The sequence below is a fragment of the Epinephelus moara genome, chromosome 8 (genome assembly GCF_006386435.1).
Source record: "Epinephelus moara isolate mb chromosome 8, YSFRI_EMoa_1.0, whole genome shotgun sequence".
NCBI classification, from domain to species: Eukaryota; Metazoa; Chordata; class Actinopteri; order Perciformes; family Serranidae; genus Epinephelus; species Epinephelus moara.
The window spans coordinates 14,537,050-14,562,981 of NC_065513.1; the positions used below are offsets into that span (position 1 = coordinate 14,537,050).

The 25,932-nt window shown below is 42.6% G+C and overlaps 1 protein-coding gene across 5 annotated transcripts; it reads left to right on the forward strand.

Moving 5' to 3' along the window:
- The first annotated feature begins 1,154 nt into the window (after window positions 1-1,154).
- LOC126394701 (rapamycin-insensitive companion of mTOR-like) lies at window positions 1,155-25,293 on the forward strand. 5 transcript variants are annotated; one of them, XM_050051698.1, is made up of 38 exons: window positions 1,156-1,329; window positions 1,455-1,502; window positions 3,175-3,272; window positions 5,840-5,904; window positions 6,155-6,286; window positions 6,480-6,543; window positions 7,122-7,248; window positions 8,733-8,902; window positions 9,291-9,358; window positions 9,824-9,891; window positions 10,023-10,105; window positions 11,947-12,034; window positions 12,269-12,359; window positions 12,455-12,521; window positions 12,680-12,760; window positions 12,991-13,091; window positions 13,323-13,488; window positions 14,155-14,256; window positions 14,343-14,389; window positions 14,501-14,636; window positions 14,750-14,949; window positions 15,045-15,171; window positions 15,403-15,567; window positions 16,269-16,345; window positions 16,467-16,545; window positions 16,654-16,763; window positions 17,305-17,392; window positions 17,545-17,637; window positions 17,743-17,849; window positions 18,033-18,262; window positions 18,444-19,548; window positions 19,826-19,906; window positions 21,371-21,630; window positions 21,817-22,023; window positions 22,128-22,280; window positions 22,503-22,626; window positions 22,728-22,866; window positions 23,574-25,293. In XM_050051698.1, the coding sequence occupies exons 1-38, from the start codon at window positions 1,281-1,283 to the stop codon at window positions 23,652-23,654; spliced, it is 5,277 nt and encodes a 1,758-aa protein (XP_049907655.1). In that variant the 5' UTR covers window positions 1,156-1,280; the 3' UTR covers window positions 23,655-25,293. The 5 variants fall into 5 exon arrangements, with proteins under 5 accessions (XP_049907651.1, XP_049907655.1, XP_049907652.1 ...); XM_050051694.1 differs by lacking the exon at window positions 19,826-19,906 and having other exon boundaries at window positions 1,155-1,329; window positions 14,501-14,645; window positions 21,323-21,630; XM_050051695.1 differs by lacking the exon at window positions 19,826-19,906 and having other exon boundaries at window positions 21,323-21,630.
- Window positions 25,294-25,932: the final 639 nt, after the last annotated feature.

Genomic DNA, 25,932 nt, shown 5'->3' on the forward strand with positions numbered 1-25,932 from the left:
TAAGCAGTAAAATCTGGGATAATGTCAGCTATTAGTTTGGTAATATCTTTCACAGCACATGCATTTCACAAAAAGAGCAATTTAAGCTCCTACAGTTATGTCACTCTTTCTGTTATCCAGTTCCACTGGATAGAATCTGGATCAATTTAAATACAGCATATATTTCCTTGTTTGTCTGAAGAAACTTTTGTGGTATAAGGTCAAAACTTTCTTACAGTCAATATCACCAACAAAATTACTCCAATAAAATGTTGCAGCAGAAAAAGAAACCATGCCGTCCTGAAACAAAGCCCTAATTCTAAAGTTCCTACATTCCTAAAGGGAGAGCAAATCAAGCTGTGACACTGTGAAGGGCTAAGAGACTGTTCTTTACTTATCAGAGGAGGGGTGTGTCTGGGGTGTGACTTTGTCTTCTTCTTCTTCTTCTTCCTCTTCTTCTTCTTCTTTTTAACAAAGTTACAAATATTTTTCCTTGAGCCTCCCTGAGTGACTTGGTGAAAATGCATGACGCTCCCCTCCACCATATATAAGTTGTTGGATTTTAAAAACTTACAATTTCATGTTTGAAAGTTAAAAGTTGAAGATGAAATCGTGGATCCAAAAAGCCTTGGATTTCCATTCTTGTCGTGCATGCTGGCTGGTTAGTGCAAATAGTTTATTTCTGGCAACATTTTAAATGTAGAATAAAGATAAAGATGCTGATGCAATGTCGCTATTTTAAGCTCAGATTTGGTTATGTTTATTTCCTGACTGAAGCTTTTGTTGCACATGATGTGCCCACGGACTGTTGGAAATTTGAAAATCCAGTGATAATTTCTGTTTTTACAGTTTCTGGCTGTGATGAACAGTGTAATTTTGGCCATTTTTAAAGAAAACATGCTTTTGGGTTTGGAGAGCATGTTTTCTTTAAAAATCAGTGGTGAAATAAATACAAAATACAGCCATTTACAGTTGTACGACCCTCCCCTAAGCTAAGATAAAAAAAAAACTTAAGTCCCTCCATGGTGCTTAAAAATGACTTGATGTCTCCCCCTTGTTGCACCACCCCTCCCTTCTCATAATGAACAGTCCCTATTGAGCTCATTCTTCACTGACCATAAAACAGTCGCCAGATCAGATGTATGTTTTTCTCCCTGGTTACATTAGAGGAGGATTAAGGAGGATCGAGCTGATCTCAGGTCTGTGGGAGCTTCGCTGCGGCTTTTGTCGCGACGACCGTCGTTGTCCGATTTCTCGCGAGAATCCGCGAAGTTTCCGGTGTTGTGTATGTTCCTGGAAACATGGCGGCCAGCTTCCGCGGCCGTCCTATCCGGAGTCTTCGGATGCGAGGTAAGCATGAAAAACTCGACCCAGTGCGAGCTGTAATTGAGGGATATTGCGAAACTAGATTTTCTCAGGCACGTGATGACCCCGGCGTGATCCCTCACCATGTCCGCTGTGTGTGTTTTTGACAGGTCGGAATGACAGCGGGGAGGAGAACGTACCGCTGGATCTGACCAGAGGTAAGCAGAGCTTCATCACATCACCCTGAAAGCGATTATTGTTCAAAATGGATGAGGAGCTCTTCTGCAAACACTAGCCCCGTGAAGTGAAGACCCCGTCAGTCCGTGCTCTTGTCCTGTCATTGCTGTTGTCATCTCGTCAGTTTTCCCTTTCTGTTTCGTCTAATAACATTGCTAGCGATATCATAATAACAGGCGGTAGCGAGCTAACTAACTAGCTGAGTTAGCGTTAGCTAGCTGCCACAGCTAACCAGCCATGACGACGCTCTGTTGTTTTGATTGGTGTGAGTGGGCAAGATAGCCTGTTATTTAGCCAACCAACCATAAGTGCTGTAGTCATGCATTGGTCATCGCTGGCTGTATGAGAAATCTGGTTTCAAGGCTGTTAGCTGAGCAGCGTTTAGACAGCGCAGGGTGGTTTTTCCAGTGGCTCACTGATACACAGCTGCACAGGCTGGTCAGATTTACTCCTGCAGCAGCAGCACATACCACTTTGTTTACATGGCTCTCTGTTCCAATCTCTGGGATCAAACAACCAGCTGATTTTACGATATAATCGTGTAAAGCATTGGAGGTATTTTGCACCAAAAATGGCACATGAATGCATTAAAAAAAGCCAGCTGTGTTTTAGGCCCGCTGACATGATCCAAGCCCCCTACAGAAGGATGGTATCTACTTAATCTGTGAGCTATTTCATTAGCAGTTTGCAAAATTACTTTGTGTAGGATATCAGTTAACCTCAGTGTTTCATTCCAGGTCAGGATGAGTGTGCCTATAATATTGGTGGGTGTCAGGGGAGTTTTTGTACAGTCCTAAAGCTAAAGATTAAACCATGTCTGTGCCCCAGGGTTCAAGATCATGAATCCCCAAATTAGTATGCAAAGCCCATGTCGACTGTAGTGCATACACATTCCTACATGGGACACATGCTCAAACTAGCCCACATCCATTTGCATGTACTGTATAGATAGATTCCCATCACTGCCCTGTCAGCTGTCTGAGTGGATGAAAATGCTAATCAGTGCTTGTTTAATTTATTCAAATCCCAGAGAATTTGGTTTAGTAATTTTCTCTTATAGAAGAACATTTGTACATTTTGTACTAGTTTAGGTAGAGTTATTGAAGTTGTTTGCAATATTCCAGTATTTCAAAGCTCTAAATTGTTAGTACATGTGTTTACAACATTATTTTGACTGATGACTAATATTGAAAGAGTGAAACTAAATGTGGCTCATCCTCTGAACTTTGTCGCTGAGGGGAAAATATTGCATTCAATTCAACGAGCTGGCGTTTTCATAGTTTCTACAGCCTTTATCTTTTTGTTGAAATGCAGTATCTGGAACTGGTTTCCATGCAAACTAAACTACCGGCAAAGCACGGATTATTGCCAAGAGAATACTTTTAAAAGCCATTTGGTTTTGGTGAAAAACATTTAGCATTAGAGAAGCACATTACAGTTGAAAGGAACTGAAAACAAAGAAACACTTCCCAGCTCAAGTCTTGCTTTTACTGTCTAGACCTTGTTTTGACTGTACACACCAAATTAGTTTGACCAGCTAAACCAACTTCCTTCCTGCAACATATAAATTACGGTTCATCGACTGATATTATGGCAATATGGCTTTAGATGCTTGTCTTAGTTACATTGTATTTCCTTTTCTTTCCCCGGCAGAACCGTCAGAAAACTTCCGTGAAATCCTTCAAAATGTGGCCAAACCGCACGGAGTCAGTAACATGCGAAAACTGGGCCACCTGAACAACTTCATAAAGGTAATGCTGCCCCAGTGTTTTCTTTGTTAATCCAGGCAGTGTTGACAACACTGAGAATTAGTGAGTTGGTTGTAATCTCCCAAAACCAACATGAAGACCCTGTTGAAGCTTTTCAAGAAGGTTGACTGACTGTTTAGACATCTGTAAAGATTGACTAGCTGTGCCCCCCCTCCTCTGTAGTGTCACCACTAACCTCTCCTTGATCCTCTCCTCTTGGGTGTAGCTGCCAGCAGGCCTAGCTGTGCCTGTCATTGTGACACTGACAGTGAATGTAACAGGAGCTCTAGGGATGGGAAAGCACTCTGACCTGACGTGCATCAAGAGCAGCTCTCCGACTTTGGAACCTGAGATTCATGATATTTGGTTAGAATATCTAGAAACTCTTATTTTTTTTATTTCTCCAAACTAACTATTAGTCTGTTTCAATGTGAGCGCTTTGTGCACGGGTGATAAACAGTCTGTCTTGTCTCAGTTTTGCACTGCAGTGTTGATGGTAAACGTAAAGATTACTGGGTACAAATTAGCATAAAAATCTCACACGTGTCAAAAAAAGTAACTGGATTGTGTGTGCAGGTAAACTGAAACATAAAACAAGTGGTCATGGACAGTCAGAGGCATCAAAACAGAGGTTTAAAATGCAGAGACCAGGCTGTGTAACTGGGCAGTCTCTGTCCCATGTATCAGCAGGTGACGGCTTTGATGCACAGATTTATTGTTTGCAAATGAAAAAAAAGAGGAAGAATGTGAGATTTAGTTTTTTTTTCTTATTGTTTTGGAGTTTTAGTTCTGATAGAGAATAATTTTAATGCTAGGTATTTTTACATGTCAACAGTGGTTTTAAGATGTGTTTTTCTTAGTGTGGACACAGTCCGTGTCAGCCCTGTGGTGGACCGGTAACTTCTCGAGGGTGTTTCTCTGCCTTCCACCAGCCACATGCTTACATAGTCTTGAACCTTTGCGTTATTCTGAACAGGAAATTCAGAAATGATTTGCAAACTGCAAGCAGAGTATGACAATGACAATATTTTTGCCCTCCATCACCTCATTGACACAACCCTGGCCTCAGATTCCTGCCCAGGCATTTGCCGATTTCTCCCGAGCGACCCATCGCCGTAATCCAGGTCTGACTTACTGTCATGGACATATTTTGACCATTCGATATTGGCTGTGCAGCTAGTGAGTGCTGGCCTTCAGATAACCGCAGCTGGCACTGAATCAGGCTGAAGCTACACCTAACTCTTTTGTTTACAACTGACAGGAGGGTAATAGCCATGACGTGCGTGTGTCTGTGTATACGTCTGTGAGAGCACCGTGCCTCTGATTCCTTATAAGGGTTCCAGGACAGTGAGGGTGACCTAATCCCCCCAGAGAGTGTCACATGCCCCCCTCCCCGTCTCCTCTCTCCCCTCCTCCTGCCTGCTTGAGCTCTGACATCACAGCTGGTTTAAAACAACCCCCTACTCACCATGCCTCTCATCACCCATCCCATCATGCTCCGTCTCTCCTCCTGCTTTCCTCTGTGGTATGTGAAGGGGAGAGGAGATTTACGTCCAGCTTTAAGGAGGACGTCACACAAAAATTACCTGTTTAATTCACTCATCAGCTCCCCTGCTGCTGCATCGGGACAGGCAAGGGTAGACCGAACTACTGTGATGGAGTAGCACTGATTCGTTGGGAGCGCTAGGGTGCCTCAGGGTGCCTATAAGAAAGGTGGCAGCTCCAAAATGGCAGCATCCTTTGCCCAAGGAGCTCATTGCTTTGTGCATGTAATGAGTTTCAGACTGTGCTGTTGTTAGCTTTGGCTCACCAGTTGACACAGACTGTCGCTGAAGGCTTATTGTTTTTATAATGAACTGCTTTTGTGTACATAGAATTTGAATCTTGTATACACCAGCTGTGTGTGGGCCTCTGTTAATGATGGAGGACCTGTGGTGAGGGAACTGCTTCAAGTGGCAATTCATGCTAAAAACAGGGTCCATCGCCTGGTGGAGTCCAGAAAACAGGAACAACTTGTCAGGCTATGAGCAGAAGAATACAACAGAACCTATTGCCTACTTTCTGTTATCACCCTCTATTTTCATATAACCAACAACACATTCATGCAAGCACATTCACTCATAAACAACAAGTGTTGGAGGTGACACAGGCTGATACCCTCTACTGGACCTGTGGATGTGTTGCCCCAACGTTTTCGTGATTATAACCTCCATCTACCACAAGTGAAAGCACAACATTATCCAGTCACGATTCACCTACTCCAAACGAGTCAGCATGTAACAGACAAGTGGAAAAATACAACAAACATACCTGCATGGCTCCTGCAGCACCCTGCAGGAAAGTGTTGTAGTGTTTGTTAGATTGGATAGTCACTTAGTTTAATGCCTTTTTGACTCGAACACTGTTAAATAGTGAGATTCTCAGGTGAGCTCACTTACAAACACCTTGAGAGGCTCTAGTTGTACCTTAATGTCCGTGTTACGCTTAGTGTTATCCTTGACCAGAGCCATGCTAATGCATTCTTTGTATCAGTCATTAAATTCAGTTTTTGTTCTGTTTCTGTGTTGCAGCTGCTATGCAGCATTAGCCACCGTGAGGAAAACTTTGGGTTTACATATGAAGAAATCATCATCTGGTAAGTGTGGTCAGCAACCAGTAGTTCGTTACTTTTTATCGACATCCTCTCTATTTCCAATTGTTATTTATGCAGCCAAGTGAAATAGTTTGTAAGTCAGATCCTGTGCCTGATCAGCTGGAATATTTTGCATTTTGATGCATTTTTAATTGAAAATCAGCAGGAATCAGAAATCATAATGCTTATATCTTGCTTCATGTCCCAATTGCAATGTTGGACTCATCTAAGTGTTTGATTTTTGAACTTCTAGCCTGCGACTAGCTCTACTGAATGAGGCAAAGGAAGTGCGTGCTGCGGGGCTGCGGGCGCTCCGCTACCTCATCAGAGACACCACTGTGCTTCAGAAGGTCCTCAGACTACAGGTGGACTATTTGATAGCAAGGTGAGATCCTGCTTAGACCATAATCAGTCTGGTGGAAGAGTGCTCTCTGGCTGATTTTTCATTTTGTGGGTCAAAAAAATATTTTTCACAAGAAGTCATGTAGTTAGCCCACGTGTTTTCCTTCTGCTGACACATTTATTTGTCTCCTCCTGGCTAAAAGGTCATGGCTAATTATGCTTGTGTGTTTGTGTAGATGCATTGACATCCAGCAAAGCAATGAGGGGGAGAGGACTCAGGCTCTGAGGCTAGTCCGAAAGGTAAGACCATATGTATTTTTTTTTATTTCTATACCTTCACTGTCTTTCTCTAATTAATTGCTGGAGAACGGTGTCCTCTGCCCTCACAGCTCAGCCTTAGCGCCAGCAGAAAGATCATTGGGTTAGCAGCAGTGTCAGTGTGCAGACGGATTGCATGAGTCTGCAGGCGAGGTTATTTATAGCCCTTAATGTAGTTTACTGTAAACTCTCTTCACACATACACACTCACACTCATGTACACACAAACCATACACATGCACACACGCATAGAGTCAGGGTCTGGTTTCAGAAGAGGACTATTGGTCATCAGACAGTAATACAACCCCCCCCATGACATATAGCCTGGCCTCTTATCATGAAATACATTTCTGTTATCACTCCTTGGATTGCAAACTTAGAGATATGTGACCCTCCAAATATATTCAGGTACTGTTTAGCATTTCAAAAATACATCTTCTTTTTCTAGAGTTCTAAAAAAAGGGCCATAAAAAAAATCATTGTAGTTATTTTTCTGCCTCTGTTTGCCCAGACTTGTTTGATGGGTGACTCATGTTTTCCTCCTCTACCTCCCTTGGTAGATTATCACTGTCAATGCCATGCTGTTCCCCTCCTCTGTTGCAAACTCTCTAATTGCCGTGGGCACTGATGGACTACAGGAGAGAGACCGCATGGTTCGCGCAGCCATTGCCATCGTATGTGAGCTAGGTGAGTAGCTGGGCTTGGTATAAAAATTACCATTTATTCTGCACACACAGTGCACTGTGGCTTCCCTTGGGAAGTTGCGACGTCAGTGGGCAGGAGCACCTCGTAAAATATCTAGTTCAGGGTTTCCAGGGGTATGAAATTCCTGGAAAAGTTGTAAAATTAGAAAAACTCTTTTTGGGAGGAGTTTTGGCTATTGTTTAAAGTATTCTCATAAAAACCCCAAAACATGTCTAATGTTATGTAAAATCTGTTTCTTGCATTACTAATTTAAAATCTAGTGTTGCGTTGTTGAAACGTCACACGATACACAGACTGGCATTGTATGATCGCCAAGGCCGCACCCCCTTTTGGAAAAAACAAATGTGCTGTAACATGAGGGAGAAACACGAAAATGCTGAAAAGTTGTTGTGTAGGAGATTAATTGAGACTTTCACACTGAGATTTAGACACGTAAGATTTGTGAATATTCATTGTCAGTGTGGTAAACAGCTGAATGATGCCGCTGACAGTTACTAAGATAAAGTACGATAAGATAAACTTTATTGCAGTGCAGTGCAGTGCAGTAGGAAGATAACAGTTGATAAGAGAAAAATTGCACCTGCCCTTTGGGATAAAACAGGAGAGTAACAGTATAAAAGTAGACCTTGTAAACTGCTTGATAATAATACTACTACTGATGGATAGCTAACGTTAGCTTGAGTGGAAGGCTGCTGCAGTACAGTCGTAATGTACAGCAGCATCAGACTGTTGTCTCCAAATAAATCTCAATCTGTAGATCAAACAGTTGGCTGTTAACAGGTTTGTTATTTGCATACAACACTAAGCTCAGCGATACCTAGTGATTCAAATATTTGATTGAATCAGACATCTATACATGTATAGATGTCTGGATAAGCAATATCCAGCCACTGTGTTTGGTCGTTGATACACTTGGACAAGGGAAGACTGAAGGGACATGATGTCGATCTACCTTAGTTTATTAAGGTATCGTGTACGCTCTGGTTTAGGCAAGGTCGCAAAACAATAATTAGACATGTCCACATACAAAGATTTGTTCAACAAGAAATAAATGCATACAAACTTGTCAGAATTATAATTCAAATACGTCATATTGCGTTGACACCTACAGGATCTTTAGTTTCTGTCACCCAAAAGGGGTGCAGCCCTGATGTTTTGCAAACTGACCATATGTGCCGGTTTGGTCTACAAGCAGTGGGCACACAACTAGTTGGCAGCAGCACTGTCTAACAAGCAAGTAAAGTTAGCAAGCACTACCAGTTTGTTTCCGCAAATGCCTTGGAAATGCGTGTTTATAAATGTAAGGCTGTGACATTATACAGGCCTACCCACTTGGAACTACATAAATAAAGTCATGGAAATGTGGTAAAATATTGCGTAAAAGTTTTGAAAAATATGTGGGAACCCTGCTAGTTTGCTTTGAACTTATCTAAGAAGCCTCTAATATTTCTTTGCTGACTGTGTAGCCCTGAAGAACCCAGAGGTGGTGGCCAAACGCGGAGGCCTCAGCACCATTCTGAAGAGTGTGATTGACTGTCAGCTGAGTCGCATCAACGAAGCTCTGATCACCACCATCCTACATCTACTCAACCACCCACGTACCCGTCAGTACGTGCGGGTTGACGTCGAACTGGAGGTACATGCACGCTCGCACACAGACAGATATGAATTGAGTTGAAGCTGCTGTTTATAAATGAGCCAGTGTGCTGGGAGTCATTCCAGTCAGGATTAGCGGCCGTAGGTTGCCCGTCTCTTTCCCATGGAGCTTACAGTAATCAGTTACAGCAGTTCTCTAAAGCCTCATTGTCTGTAAACAGACACCTGGGACAGACACATCTCATCACCACCAGTCATAAAAGCCACATGGATGTCATATGAGATCAGACGCAGGTTCATTATTACTGCAAGATGTTTCGTGGGCATATTTAAGAATGCTTCCTCTTCATTTTCAAGAATTAATGAAGAGCTCGAAGGTCTGTTGTGTTTTGTACTCATCCATGTCTTGTGTGTGTCCTGTCCTCCAGCAAATCCTCGCGCCTTTCACAGATTTTCACTACCGCCACAACGCAGACACGGCTGAAGGGCAACTCAAGTGAGTGTGTGTGTGTGTGTGGGGTATGAAGAGTGTCACTGTTACAGTAGAAACAAAAAGATAGTGTTCTGATGTTCCCTCTGTTTACCGTTTGCTGTGTTCCCATATTGGTAACACCATGCGTTGAGAAAGTTGAGGGTTTGTGTTGTGTTTTTGTGGTATGACCTTTGTTATCAGGGCTGCTTGACTCCAGCATGACTTGCCTGAGGATGTGAAGCAGGCTAAGTCACGATAATCCTTTAAGTTACTCTGAAAGATTTGCTTTTATATGAAAAGAGATTTTTTTGTTATTTCTCTTCAGTGTTTTGCTTTTTGTTTTGCTTCTGTGGTGTTGTTTGATCCTTGGTGAAATACTTTCTAGTGCTCTGTGAGAAGCGCCGTACAGACAGGGATCATAATGATGCTGTGTGTATGGAACATGGTGTTCTGTTTTTAATGTGTGTGTGTATGTTTTCGTGTTCACAGGGAGGACAGAGAGGCCCGTTTCTTGTCAAGTAGAATGGCCATAGTGGCAGCCTTTCGCTCCTGGTCTGGTAAGGACTTTTGAGTGTAGTAATAAATGTAGTCGTTTAAGTGAGGATTATATTTAAAAAATAGATTTTTTTTTTTTTTCATGACTGTTGAACGTAACTTAACGTCTCTTCTTGTCTCTGTCTTTACTCAGGGATTATCAACCTATGCAAGGCTGGAAATTCTGGGATCCAATCTTTAATTGGCTTACTTTGCATACCAAATATGGAAGTTAGGGTGAGTACTGAAACAGCTGCGTACAAAAAATAAAGTTTATGAACACAAAACACATGAAAAGCTTTTGTTAGTCAGTTAGTGGTAAAGACCTAACTGATAGATGAGAAGATTTTGTCCCACCAGCCTTCATTTTGCAGTTTAAAGGCCCAAACACACCAAAAGCATCTAACACAATTTTGTGTTAGCTTTTTGGAATACGCCTACTGTTTTTAGTGGCTTAACACACACCACAAGTGGTATGAGGTGCGTCAAACTGCTTTGACGCCTCTACTGCGACCTTGTTTCGATTCTGGGGCATCAAAGGAGGACCCAGCAACCAGAGTCAGTGAGGTAGCGAGGAGAGACTGAGAGGCAGACGTACAGTGAGAGCATACAACATATTTTGGGCAGCAGTTGACAGCTGATGTTAGCTCCATTAGCTTAGCATAAATCTTTATGAACAATATAGTTGTATTTCTGCAATGCTTAACAATAACAACTACCACTGCCAACAGCATACTACAGATGTTAACTGCTGTGTTGTCACATGTCAGATACAAAAAATAAGAACAGTACATTAGCATAACAGACCCACCTCGTATCATCATGAACGTTTGCTGACAACTGCTGGTCATCAAACTTAACTTGCTACATAAACCTAACGAAAGCATTTAATTAAGGGCTCTGTGTGTATGATTTAGGGAGATTTAGCGATATATAGGGTGGAGATTGCAGATTGCAACCAGCTGAAACTTCTCCCGGTTAGGATTCCTTCAGTGTTCATTGTTTAGGAGGTTTTACCAGGAGCCGAATTTTTCACAGAGGTCTCCTCCTCTCCAAAACAAATGAACCAGGTGATTATAACCGGTAAAATACTGAATCAAACAGTTTCATGGAATGGACCTATCTAGAGTCAGTGTTTGGTTTGTCCATTCTGGGCTACTGTAGAAACATGTTGGTGCAATATTGCGATGTGTATAGACCGGGACCTGCTCCCTTTGTAGATTTAACAGCTCATTTTAAGGTAAGGAAAACACTGTTTTTCTTATTTTCAGGTGATTATACACTAAAGAAAACATTATATTATATTATATTTCTGACTTAATCCTATGCACTGGACCTTTAACATAGTATAGAGTTGTGATAAGCTGTGCTTTACATGATTTTTACCCACCTGGAAGACCAGATGTCTGGTCCCCAGTGGCTTTACTGGTGTTCTACTGCCAACCAACTGACCAAAGCATCAGCACAGTTGCCCTCCTGCCTCATGTAATGATATACGCTACTTAAATAGAAATGTATAGAAAATCAATGGGGTATCTGTAAAGCATACAAGCGTGTCCCTGGCATAATTTATATACTAACCTTTTTCCAAAATACTGCTGGTTCTGCGGTGTTGGAATTGAAAATCTGATGCCTCCAGTGCGCCATGGGAGCATCAACTGACGTGTGTCAAATGATATTTATCAGTTATGGCTCTCAGTGCCTTTGGGCCTTTAGTGTTATGTTAGCTCTAATTTCTGTGGTCAGCAGCCTGACCTCCTCCAGGGGCCATATTGACCTGTTTTTTTTTGTTGTTTTTTAGAGTATTTCAAAGTAAAAATAAAATGTGTCTGGTTAGAGTATCAGCACTCAGAGTGAGACATACCCAAAGGCAGCACTGGCACAGATTGATCAAATTGGATATTATCACTCGGTTTCCAGTTGATTCAGAGAAGAACTACGGCTCCCCTTGAGTAATTTGAGTAATGTGCTACACAGCCACAACACTGAGATACCATAAGCTCTTTTAAGCACTCACAAATGTAGTTTGTGCCATATCAAGTGTGTATCTGATTGCTCTAATGTATTTTGCCCTGCAGAAAGGCTTGCTGGAGGTGTTATATGAGATATTCAGGCTCCCTGTGCCCATTGTAACTCAAGACTTCACTGAAGCTCTTCTAAGTGTTGGTGAGTGAAACATCTTTTGTACCCTCAGTGTTCTTTTTATACTTCCTCCCAGCATGTTGGTACCTAGTAATTTGTGTGTTTTTACATACAGTACTTGATATGTAATTGCAGTTTGGCTGTGTGGCCTTGTATGATCATGACAGAAAACATACTCCAGAGTTGTACACTGAAATGCCTCGGTACTCTTTGAACTCAAATAAGGCTGTGTATAAGCTTCGCTCTGGTCTTTCTCAGACCCTGCCAGGTTCCAGGACACATGGAGACTGTCTGATGGGTTCATTGCTGCTGAGGCCAAAGTCGTCCTTCCCCATCGGGCCCGCTCTAGGTGGGAGATGATATGAGAGAATAGGCTGAAAACAATTTGACAAAAGTTCAGTGTTAACATGAGACATGAAATCATTTTTGTGTTTGCTTCATTAGGCCTGATCTGATGGACAACTACCTGGCGTTTGTTCTTTCTGCCTTCATCACCAGTGGGCTGTTAGAGGTGAGCTGAGGCAGACCTTTAAACTAACCTCTATAAAAAAACATTTAGCTTGAATGGTTTGTAGTGGTATCACACACACGATGTGTTCTCTGATTGTCCTATGTTATAATTTAACACCATGTTGCGATTAAACCATATTGTCACCTTTGTAACTATAGGGTCTTGTCGAAGTTGTGACCAGTAGCGATGATCAGCTTGCCGTGAGAGCCACCATCCTCTTGGGAGAACTTTTACACATGGTAATGTTAAAATGCAAAAACTATCTCTGACACTTTTATTTTGGAAAGCTAAAAAAGTGTTGTTTGCCACCCTGAAACGAATGTTTGTGCTAATGTGCCACAGCAAAATAAACGTTGCATAAGTCTGGAAGATTTGTGTGTTTTGAAAAGCTGCGGCAACTGAGTTATCTGCATTCTAATACTAAAATGCATCTTCTCTCTTTTCCTCCACCTGCCTCTGTCTTGTTTAGGCAAACACCATCCTTCCCCATTCCCACAGTCACCATCTGCACTGCCTCCCCACCCTCATCAACATGGCAGCCTCCTTTGACATCGCACAGCAGAAACGACTGTGAGTACTCTCACACATGCGTGTCTGCTTTCCCATACAAAAATCATTTACCAGAACTGTATATTATTTCACAATACACTGCACTGAAGTTTAAACGTACTCTCTGTCATAAAGGTACACTGATATAGTAGCACTCTTGTAACAGTGAACACAGTACAGAAGTGAACTGTGGACATTTTAAACCAAATTTCTGAAAAATCCAAACTTCCCCCATGTTTATGGTTGTTCCAGTCGGGCGAGTGCAGCAGTCAACAACCTGAAGCGTTTCCATGAGAAGAAGAAGAAAGGTTTGAAACCTCACAGCCTTTACCTGGACCACATCATCCGCAAGTCTGTGTCGTCACATAGCCGAAGAGAGTCACACTCTCGTGTCCACAGGGACATCTACGTCATAAAGGTAAATATGAATGTTCTTTTTAGAGTCTAGATTTTAAGTTTCTTCCCTCTGTGCCTCAGCAACATATTAAAGTAGTTTGAAGGAATACATATAGGAGAATATGCATCTTTGCCATCTTACCCACAATTGATATCAAATTCATCTCTGTGATTAATTTAACCTAGCACAAATGCTGAAAAGGGGGAAATCACAAGCTTCTATCACAGATCCATAAATGTTTCCTTGTTTGACTTCCAAAATTCAGATTCTGTTTGCTAGTAAGCCAGCCACCAGTTCATTTAAGGATTACCTGGATGTTGTTTAGAGTTTGTAAAATGTTCAAAGCCAGCTGTTGTTACTCAGCAAATGGCTTCAATGTGCAAACTAACTGCTCCTTAAATCGTAATTGACAAAGCCAGGCTAGCTGTTTCCCTTTATTTTCAGTGTTTGTGTTAAGCTTAGCTAAACACACCTAAGAGCCTGTGGTTTACTGCAGTTTTAGGACAGATGTGCTGTTTGGCACAAGGTGAAGCAGATGTTTTAAATAAATAAATAAAATTGGTGCAAGTTTATTAGCATTGCATTATAATTAGTGCTTTTTACATTTCACAGTAAAGAAAGAAAACAGTATCTTCGTATTTAAATTTTTTACACTGTCAAATCATATTTTTCTGTGTTTGTGTTCAGGACACGGAAGAAGCACTGATGATGAACCTGAGAGACAGTCACATCCTCAACCACAAGCAGAACCTGGAGTGGAACTGGTTGCTGATTGCAACTATCCTCAAGGTCAGGTTCTTTACATGGAACACCAAAGATTTGTTGTGCAATTTTTTTTTCTTTACTAGTTTAAAATGTTGCGTTTCCTCTCCCAGTGGCCACATGTAAACCTCAGGAACAACAAAGATGAACATATGCACAAGTAAGACTTCATACCCTTAAAACCCAGTGTAACATTTGAAATAGTTCGACATATTTCTCTGATTCCTTGTCTTAAATACATTTGTTACACTTTGTTTTCTGTGTACTGTAGGTTTGTGCGGAGGCTGCTGTACTTTTATAAGCCCAGTAGTAAATTGTACGCAGGGCTGGCGTTGGATCACCCAAAGGCCCGACAACTCACTGTGGTTGGCTGTCAGTTTATCGAATTCCTCATGGATTCCGATGAGGTGGGAAAAGTATGCACTTACACACAAACACGCACATTTCTGTTTTTACCTTTAGTCATTACCTGACTGACCTCTCCTGTTGTCCGCTTCTCTTTCTCCTTCCACTGTCACAGGACGGCCAGGGTTACCTGGAGGACCTGGTGAGGGACATGGTGTCATGGCTCTCCTCGTCCTCAGGGCTGAAGCCTGAGCGCTGTTTGCAAAGCAACGGCCTGCTCACCACACTCAGCCAACACTACTTCCTCTTCCTGGGGACGCTCTCTGCACACCCACAGGGAGTCAAACTGCTGGAGAAATGTGGCCTGTTTCAGTGGTGAGTGTATAGACATAAAATGTAAGCCTTTGTTTCATAAATTGACAAATCTTAATTAAGTTTCTGTCGACAACTCTTGTTTTCCGTTTTTGCAGCCTGCTGAATCTTTGCTCTGTGAAGAACCAGGATGCTGTGCTGAAACTTGCTGTATCCACACTGGACTACAGCAGAGACGGTCTGGCCAGAGTGATCCTTTCCAAGATCCTCACTGCTGCTACTGATGTAAGACATCCACAGGCATACAAGCAAAACAGATTGTTAGGAAGCAGTGATGGGAAGAGCAGCACAGTTTTACAAGTTGTTAATTACCCCAGATTGTTTAAAACATCAGACATCACATTGCAGAGTCATTAGATACAAAATCATGCAGTCATCACTGCATTGTTCCACCTACAAGATCTGCATTCTAATGTCTCCTCTTTCTCCCACAATGCTTCTTGTCTTACTGAGCAGACATGCAGGTTGTACGCCACCAAACACCTACGTGTGCTGCTGCGTGCAAGCGTGGAGTTTTTCAGCAGCTGGGGCATGGAGCTGCTGGTCACACAGCTTCATGACCACAGCAAGGCTGTGTCCATGGAGGCCCTGGACATACTGGACGAGGCTTGCGAGGACAAGGTGAAAACATCATGCGTCACATAGAGTATTGTCAGTTTACTTACATAGTGTTAATGGATACATTAATATTAATGTGTTAAAATTAGGGATGCACACTATCCGATATGCAGATATTTACTAACTTATTTTGGCCAATTGAAGGTGCCAATACCGATTTATGTGCATATTTTTTCCACCTAATTGCAGTTTATTACTGTAGTGGAATTAACACATGATTCCTACTCTTATTGCAACAGTGCTCTGATAGATGCAGACAAAAAATACAGTGCTTTTCACACTTTACACTGGGCAAAGTAAGAAAACTGCTCTAAGTTAAATTACATGTAAAACATGCAATATTTAATTTTATGTAATATTTACAAACATAACTGTGGGATTCATCCTACTTAAACAGGTTTGGATGATGCTCTTGCTGAGATAATCCTAAAAATAGTCACAACCGGGGCAAATTGACACATTTTGACTAAGTGAAGTCTCATGATTGAAGTGTCATCTTCAGTGCCTGTCATATTCAGCAGAAATGTTCATTTTTGGCTGATGTTGACATAATCATTTTATATGCCGATACTGATGATGTGCAGATATTATTGTGCATCCCTAGTTGAAATACTCATAGATTGAGTTGATGGCATTTGTTTGACAGCAGTGTTGTGTGTCCACCCTCCTTCTTGTCTGACTTGGTATGTTGCTCTGGTTCACAGGCCAACCTCCACGCTCTCATTCAGCTCAAGCCAGCTCTGTCCCACCTGGGAGACAAGGGCCTCCTGCTGCTCCTCAGGTGGGAGTTTACCATTACAGCACTGATTACCAGACGTGACTTACAGTATTTGATATGTTTCAGTCTTACGTAGCACAGCAACCTTTCTGAATACGCTGTACATCTTGTTTGTACCGTTTAGGTTCCTGTCCATTCCTAAAGGTTTCTCCTACCTCAATGAGAGGGGTTACGTCAGCAAACAGCTGGACAAATGGCAGAAGGTATCATCAGGATAATGGCATACAGCAAAAAAAATTCACATTTACAGTTCACTGTCTGGCCACTATATAATAAGACCACACTCGACCAAAATGTCACTTTGATTGCAGGAATACAACCTAAAGTACGTGGACCTGATAGAGGAGCAGCTCAACGAAGCACTAACGACCTACCGCAAACCTGTTGATGGAGACAACTACGTCAGACGCAGCAACCAAAGGTGAGAAGCTGGAGTTTTTTATCACCTGAGAAGTCACAGGATACACTGCAGTGTTTATTTGTTAGGATACCCATTAGCTGTGCCCTGAAGCACCGCTAATCTTCCTGGGGTCCACATTTGAAAACACAAATGGCAAACGTAAAATATATATGAGAGAACTACATTAATATATGTGATATGTATGCATGTATGTGTATGAATAAAAACTTAAGTAACTTTCTATATACAGTTTGCAGCAAAAACTACATATCCCCAAATGCACAGAAGAAACATTGTTTTCTGTGTAAATTTAGTCATTAACAGTGGTAAAGAATTACAGACTTTCATTGCTCTCCATACTTAGTTAGTGTATTCTTTAGGGAGTGAAACCAACCTTCTGTTGCCTGTCTGGTGGTGTATGTGTATTTTACTGTACTGTTATGATGAAGTTTTGATTTTAAAACTTTACATGTTAAAAGTAGAACTGCAGAAATTATCCTGTCCTCAACTTTTAGCCAGTTAAAATGGAGTGTGTGTCTAATTTCTGTGTTTGTGTCTCCAGGTTACAAAGACCAAATGTCTATCTCCCTGTGCACTTGTATGGTCAGCTGGTCCATGATAAGACAGGCTGTCATTTATTGGAGGCTCAGGTAACTGCTGCAGCTTATTTCTAGGCCGTTCCACAGCACGCTCTGTTCTTTCAAACATATCATTTTCTTCATTAATTTCCCTCGGGAGCTGCGGGTTGTGCAGATTTAGCAGCCTTTCTTCCTAATGTCTGTGTTTTTACATTTGTCTCCAGAGTGTGGTTCCTGACCTCAGCTATACAGTTCGCTCCCCGATGCTGGACACCTGGGAGGGCATTAAACAGCTGAAGGCTGCTCTCTGGGCCCTGGTCAGTATCACTTGCTGTCAAGTTATGTCACCTATGTTGCCATAATAATAATGATAATAGTTACAAAGAGATGACTCTTAATTGTGTGTAATGTTTTCGTTTCAGGGCAACATTGGCTCTTCAAACTGGGGTCTGAATCTCCTGCAGGAGGAGAATGTCATTCCTGATATCCTTGCATTGGCTCAGCACTGTGACGTGCTGTCAGTACGAGGGTGAGCTTATCATTACTAGTTTCATCCAACTCCCCAACACTTTATGGACTTATGACACTCTGTAGGATTCTCTGTAGAAACGAATCAACCAGTTGCACATATTTCTGAAAGTACATAATGGGTTAATAACAGAACACATTTGTACATTTAGTGTGTTTACTAACTGTCTTTTTCTATCAACAGGACATGTGTTTATGTGCTTGGTGTGATCTCCAAGACCAGGCAGGGTTGTGAGGTGCTGAAGCAGTATGGTTGGGATGCAGTCAGACACAGTCGCAGGACGCTGTGGCCTGTCACTCCAGAAGAGGTCGATGCACAGCTGACCTCTGAACTCTCCTCAGTACCGAGCACGCTCAGTCTGAACTCTGAATCCACCAGCTCGCGCCACAACAGTGAGAGCGAGTCTCAACCAAGTACGTAGGACTTTTTTTGTCTGTGTTTATTGCTAGTGTGTATTGACAGTCGAAACAACTGTACTAGCTGTATTTATGATGTCCCACCATCGTAGTAATCAGGTATTTTTCATGACAGTTATGGTATACTTGAGCCCTCTAATGCTCCTGTTGTGTTCTTATTCACTCCTTGTGCTCTCAGACATGTACATCCTGGACGATGACAAGTGTGATGTTCTGGACCAGTCAGATGAGCCCTCTTTCTATCTACACTCCAAACCAGTCAAAGACCGCAGCCCCTTCACAATCCTGGCCTCTACACGCTTCGTACGCACTCGCTTCCTCAACTCCCTGTCCCTCCCCAGCAAGAAGCTGCGCTCCACCAGCGACCCCAAGACCCCATCCGGCTCTCGCACCCCTACTGAGCTCAAGACCGGGAGCATGAGGCGGAACAGGACAGTGACGGAGCCCTCTGTCTACAGCCCAAACCAGGGGGACGTCTTCACCCCTGTGTTTAATGGCAGGGGAATGCCGAAGAGTCCCACAGTAAGTCTGGAGACATCCTTTGTCGGGACCAGGGGGGGCTCTGAGGAGCAGCTTGTGGACGGCAGGCTGGCCAGGGGAGGAGGCTCAGGCCTTGGACTAAGTGCTCTTGGAGGGCATGGGGCTGTGGAGCACCCCAGCCGGGAGAGGGAGCAGAGCAGTCGAGAGCGTCTAGCAGGAGATGGCGGCTCCTCATCCAGCGGAGGCAATGTGGGAGGAGGCGGAGGGGGCGGAGGAGGTACGCAATTTAAAAGCCGCAGTCAGAGCTTTAACACGGACACCACAACCAGCGGCATCAGCTCCATGAGCTCCAGCCCCTCCAGGGAGACCGTTGGAAACCCTGAGCATCCTGAACCCGAACCCGACTCCTCTGACTGTGTGAGCCTCAACACAGTGGTGTCGGCCAAGACTGTCAAAACGCTCTCTTCCCTCACCCCGCAGTCTGAGACCAACCACATGTCCACGTCTAAGTCCTCCACTGTCTCTCTGGTACCGCCCGGCTCCTCGCACACTCTCCCCCGCCGAGCTCAGTCTCTCAAGTCTCCTTCAGTAACAACCATCAAGAGCCTGGCTGACTGTAGCTTCATGTACACCAGCCCACGAGATGCACTGGGCTACGCTACGCTGAAGAGGCTGCAGCAGCAGAGGATACACCCGTCTTTGTCTCACAGTGAAGCGTTGGCTTCACCAGCCAAAGACGTGCTGTTTACAGACACCATCACTATGAAGACCGGCAGCCTGGACTCCAGATTAACACCTCGCAGGTAAGTCAGCCATCGCTGTGGGGACAGGGACTGAAAGCATCTGCATCTGTTTTTCTTTTGTCTCCATGAATGTGTTTATTACTCATTTCAAGTTAAATGTTTGTCGCATAAATGAAAAGATGTGCATGTACTCATCCAAGAGAAAAACTCAAACATGTCTGCATTTGTGCTGCTGTAGCTAAAGCAGCCATGTGCTTGGAGCAGGGTTCTCTGTTTCTGTCTAGCTTGGCAATGACAGGTGTGAGTGTCTTTTTTGTGCACCCTCTATGTCTGTCAGGATATCAGATAGGAGGGGTACCTGTCCAGAGCCGAGCTCCTTAAGTCCATACCGCAGGCTGTCCAGAACAATTGTACCGCGGTGGGTGGACCAACCGACAGTGTCCTCAGTAGAGACGTAGCTTCTAGCACCGATCCAAACAAATATGTTCTTGCTGCTTTTACCTGAGTAGAAACTACAGCTCTATATCTGCAGTTGTTTTGCTATTGCTTTGACTCCTGTAGCCCCCCAGTGTAAATAAGCCCCATGTAGATTGGTCAGTTGCTGGTTGATCCCTCCACTTAGAGCTGTGACCCTTCATAGAAGTGTAACAAGCAAAGAGCTAGAGAGAAGATAGGTGCCATATTATAGATGTGGCTGTACTGTTTGTTGTGGTATAAAAATCCATTTTAATTGTCAAGTCAGTCATACACGATGAAACAAAGGTGGGTGAAGAAATGTGGACAGACAGGGCAGAAGGCAGGACCGAAATATGGAGAGTGAGGATGTGAGGAGTGTTTGAGGATGTGCTCTAGCTGTGACACACAAGTGTTAAAGTTGAAGCACATAAGCTCTCAGCTCTCACCGTATATAAAACTATCACTCCACATTCACCGTGAAGTATTTAACCCATAATAATTAATTCATAATTACTTTAAATTCCAGGTGATACATCAACAGACTTGCACAACATTTAAATCACAATCTTGGTCTATAAAAGGAAGGTAAATAGTGACAAATGTGTCTCACAGTATCCCAAAGCCCGAGATTTAAATTGTTTTGTCAAAAGCCCAGAGGTATTCAATTATATTAAACAGAGAAAAGAAGCAAATTTGTGAATCAGCAAAATAGTTGCTGAATAATTTTCTTTTGATTGATTGTTATTATTATTGTTATTTATTGTTATTATTATATATTATGAATTTTGCAGTTCTTTCAAAATTTTAGATCATATTGACGAGGGCTGGGCATTTATTCAAATTTCATTTTCAGTTAAGATTTTGGCCTCCAACAATTTTGAAAACAAGATAATCGAGATGAAACAATTATTGAACTACATACCATTTTCATTGGGTTGTGGAAGTGCGACGTTACATTATACTGAATGTTATTTATTTTTATCAAATTTATTGTCATAATATGAATTTAATTATTATAGGATGCAAGGATGCAAATTATTTATTTTCCTTTTTAATGAGCTTCTGCCTCCATTTAAACTTTACCTGGGTGTCTGTGTGAAGCTTTAGATTACTGATCCTTGGATGCTTCGGTGCACTTTAAATCAATACCAGTAGGTACTTAGCTTTACGACAGTTATTTCATACTGTGGATGCACGTGTATCCTCTGCTGTGACTTTACCTGTAGCTGCTGCCCTGATAGCTTGCTGCAGTGTGTCAGGCTTTAGAGCCCATTGTGACGATCCCAACTTGCTTCTCACTCTCTGTTCACTAAGTCTGTGCCTCTTGCTTTCATCCAACATTTTTTCACTCATTCCTCATGTTCCTTTTCTGTCCCAGTCTCTCCCCCCGGATCCTCTCACGCACCTCTCCTCTTGCCCTCCCTAGGTTTCTGAAGGCACTTAGCTTTGCCTCTCTGGATAAAGAGGAACTGCTCAGTCCCATCAACCAAAGCACTCTACACCGCTGCTCCTCAGTGCGCTCAATGGTCTCCAGTGCCACCTTTGGGTGTAGCGATGACTATGTTGGCCTAGCGCTGCCCATGGACATCAACGATATGTTCCACATCAGAGACTCGGCCTACTTTCAGCAGAGGATCAGCCCGCCGTCGGAAGAGCGGAAACGCTTCCTCTTTGGCGATGGAGATGGTAAATTCAACTTCATGCCAGATTAAATGATAATTAAAGAGGATCTATTGTGTTCATTTGACACTGTAACATTGTATTTATGACAGAAAATAAGAAAAGGCATAATAAATCTCAGAAATGTCAGACAAAAAAGATATTTAAAACAGATTGATGTGCTTGTACTCACTGTGGTTACTTCCCCTGTAGGTGATCGCCCTGCTCTTCCAGCACTAAAGCAACAGTTCAGCATCTCTGAGCTGATTGTGTGCCGAGGTGACACGCAGAACCACACGGTGGGTGCAGAGGAGACAGGACTGCAGGAACACACTGAAGAAAACTGCCTCTACTGTGTAGGAGCCATCGTCCTTGGATACCCCACACAGCCACAGATCAACAGCACACACCCTCGGACAGGTGAGCAGACACACATTCAGTCTTTTAGCCGTTTACATGGACATACTTTGAGCACAGTGCAGAATATAATAGGTCATTTAAATATATATACTTTTTTCTTCTAGACTTTGTTGACTTCCCGTCATGGGGAGGGCAGAGCGGCCATCGCCTGGAGGTGATGCCCCAGTCTAAGTTCTCTGGGGTGTCGGGCTGCAGCGACGCTGCTGTGTCACAAGGCTCAATCTGTAGCACGCCCACACCTGCTGACATTGTCATAGGTAAGACCATGAGTAACCCCAGCCTTTGCATTTGTAAAATTACTTCTTTTTTTTTACCCCTTATATATACTGCTGTAAAATGTTTATATACTAAAGTTTCTCATGACAACAAAATCTTTGAAATTATATTAATTCCACAATAAAATAAACAAAGCACTTGGTCAGTGTTACAGCGTTATATTGTATTTATTGTGTTGAACACTGAATGTTTGTGTCATTTAGGTGGCAAGGCCATATCAGAAGATGGCCCCGCCTCCCGAGTCCTGCTGAGGAAGGAGGTGCTCCGCCTCATCATCAACCTCAGCTCCTCTGTAGGAACCAAAGGCCACGAAACAGGACTACTGACGTATGCTTCTTATTCCATGTGCATTTTTTGAGAAGCACATTCAATTGCAGAACAATAGAAGGTGTTTTTTAAAGCCTGTTATATTTCTCTTTTTACTGCAGGATAAAGGAGAAGTTCCCCTACGCATTTGATGACATCTGCCTGTACTCCGAGGTCTCCCACCTCTTAGCCCACTGTATGTTTCGCCTCACCTCAAGACGCTTCATACAGGAACTCTTCCAGGACGTGCAATTCATGCCGGTAAGACATTTTACCACCCTCATCTCCCCTACATTTTCTGCAACTACCTCTTCAGGCCCAGACACACCAAACCAACTTCAAAGAACAGGTGGCAGTGAACACAAAAAGTACATGAACACACCACAAAGACTACAGCCAACAGCTCACGCATGCGTTCTGCACCCGTGTGGGAAGAAATAACTCTCCATACAAGCAGGTGGCAGCAGTCTGTATTCGTCATTCAAAAAGAGGAACCAGAAGACCGACATGACGGATTCAAGACGCTAGTTAGCCAGTTAGAACATTAACAACAAAACCCAATGATGAAAGAACAAAGGGTATTACATGTGCACCAATGAACAATAACACAAACAATTACAAACAATTTCTGCTAAAGAGCTCAATGGCAAAAAAACATAATCTTACCATATAAGATGTTTTTTGTTTAGATCTCAAGCCCTCTTGACTTTAGTTGTTTGTTTACTTTCCTCACTTCCATTTCTCTTCTTGTGCGCTGAGCTGCCAATCAGAGAGATTTCTTTTACCAATACGCTCTGCTATCTCTGATGCCGATTCAACATCCTGAATCGGCCTGAAAAAAGTCAGCAATGGCGAACTAGTAAGGGACAAAAACTAGGGAGACAGACAGACACCCATGGCCGACCATCAGCCTGGTGTGTCAGGGCTATCCCATGTATAATATTCCTTTTTCTTTTTCTTTTTTTCAGATGTATGAGGAAGCAGAGGCAATCCTGACAAAACTACCAAAACCTGTTGAAGAGGACAGTGACCCTCCTGCAGAATCCTGATCATCCTCCCCCTCGTGTTCCCTGCAAAGCCCCGGTCCTGCCACCCTATAAACATAGAAAAAATGACTGAGAGATATAAGGTCGGGGAGGCATCTGGCATGTTTCTGTTGCTCAAAACAGAGTACCATAGCCGAGGAAGAGGAGGAGGTGGTCATCGCTCGCCTATCTTGGAAACAAAGGCTGTCGGTATATGTAAACAAAATTACCCCGACTTGCCTAATGCTGTTTCAAACTCTTTTTTTTTCGAACAGGAAAAAGGGGGAGCAGTTTAACCAAATACTGTTTTCAGATGGGTCGGCAATCTCGAGCAACACTCAATAATACATCAACATAATGCTAAAGGACAAGCTGGATCATTAAGACAAAGACTCACGTTGTGTTTAAAAGAAGAAAAAATAATTCTATCAACATTTTATCTCTTTCCAGAGGTGGTGTTTTTCTGTAATGAAATGAATAAGGCATGTCGTTGTGTCTACCCAGTGATTCCTCAGACCCCACATTCTTTTCTCCTTACGATACAAAACACTACAGAAGGGTCCTGCTGTTTTTAAAACTTACCTGGAGCCTTCCTGGTTCACATCCCACCCCGACTTGTGATCTGTTCTAGCCAGATAATGTGCTTTTGCTTCTCTTGCCTCACCACTTCCTACAACCTGTAGCCTCTTGTCAGCACAGACAGCCAATTACTTTTCTATTTCTTGTATCTCAGACAATCAAACATCACTAGTATTGTATTTTCTAAAGCACTATATATGCCACCCTAACACAGTACATGAGGAGAATAGCATGTAACTTAATGCTAGTTTATGCCATCCTTTACTTGCTTAGGACCTTTAATGTTTTTCTTCAGCCATTGCATTATTAGTAAGCTTCTCAGGAGGTGGGTCGATCTCTTGGAAAGATGCTCGGTTGTACAAGTTTATCTGTAGAATGATTCATTACAGATTTAGTACCAAACTCTGCTTACAAAACGTCTCCAAAACCTGCATAAGCCGAGCAGCCACCCAACTCTATGCCTTCTTACCTCTGTGCTTCACTTCCACTGCATGTGCAACAAGCATGGCAAAGTTGTAATGTCACCTTAACGTGTTTCTTGCTTGTAAAACTTTAAAAGAAAAAAAAAAAGAACAATAGGTTGCCATTACATGCTGCCATTACATTGTAGGAATATAATTACCCCTGAATCTGTTTCCACAATGCAATATCACTGTCTGTCATTGGCTGAGATGGAGGAGGGGGGGAAGCGGTGTGATGACTAAAGGATTTGTAAAAGGTTTCCAGGGAAACGGGGGATCTCTGTTTCCATTGGCTTGTTTTTGCTATAATGCTGCTAAACAAATGGACTCATAGAGAGATGATTCATAGATCAGCTGAGTGATGTCAGATCCGATCTATTTATTATATGTCTGTACCATAGAGTGAGCTCAACCAGAGAAGAAAAAAAAAGTTATTTATATTTTTTCCTCAAGACTGTATTATAATTTAAAAAGATTTTTTTTTTCTTTTCTTTTTTTTTTTTGCCTGAATCGTGGTTTCCCTTGTATAATGTGTACAGTATGTTTTTGGGGGCATTGATGACCTAAAGAAACATACAATCCTATCAAAGGGATGCATTGTTAATAAAACAAAATTTGAAATACCCAAAATGTGTGACACTTTCTTCATTTATTTCTATTTCTTATCTCTAACTTATATCTGAATTTACATAGCATAACAGTAGGAATGTCCACCAGAGCTGATGCTTGTTACCTGAATGTTCATTCCATCACCATCAGCCATCTCCAGTGTTGTTTCCCTGAATTTGGCAGTACATCCAACCAGCCTCACAACCACAGACCATGTGTAACCACACCACCTCCACATTCAGTGTTGTCACCTGCAAAATCGTGTGAGACCAGTCACCTGAAAAGCTGATACAATAATTGGCTTGCACAACCAAAGAATTTCTGCACATAGAGTCTCAGGGCAGCATCTGCATGCTCGTCATCTTCACCGGGCTTTTGACCTACCTGCTTTTTGTTGTTGTAACTAACTTGTGCGGTTGTGAGGCTGGTTGGATGTACTGCGAAATTTGGGGAAGCAACATTGGAGACGACTTATGGTAGAGAATGAACATTTAGTTCATGGGGACATCAGTGGCTTAGTGGATAGAGCAGGCGCCCCATGTACAAAGGCATCATCCTTGCTGCAGTGGCCGCAGCCTTGATTTCAATCTGTGGCCCCCTGCTGTTTGCCATTCCAAAAGTATTGTTATTGAGACAATGGGTTCTGTTGCCTA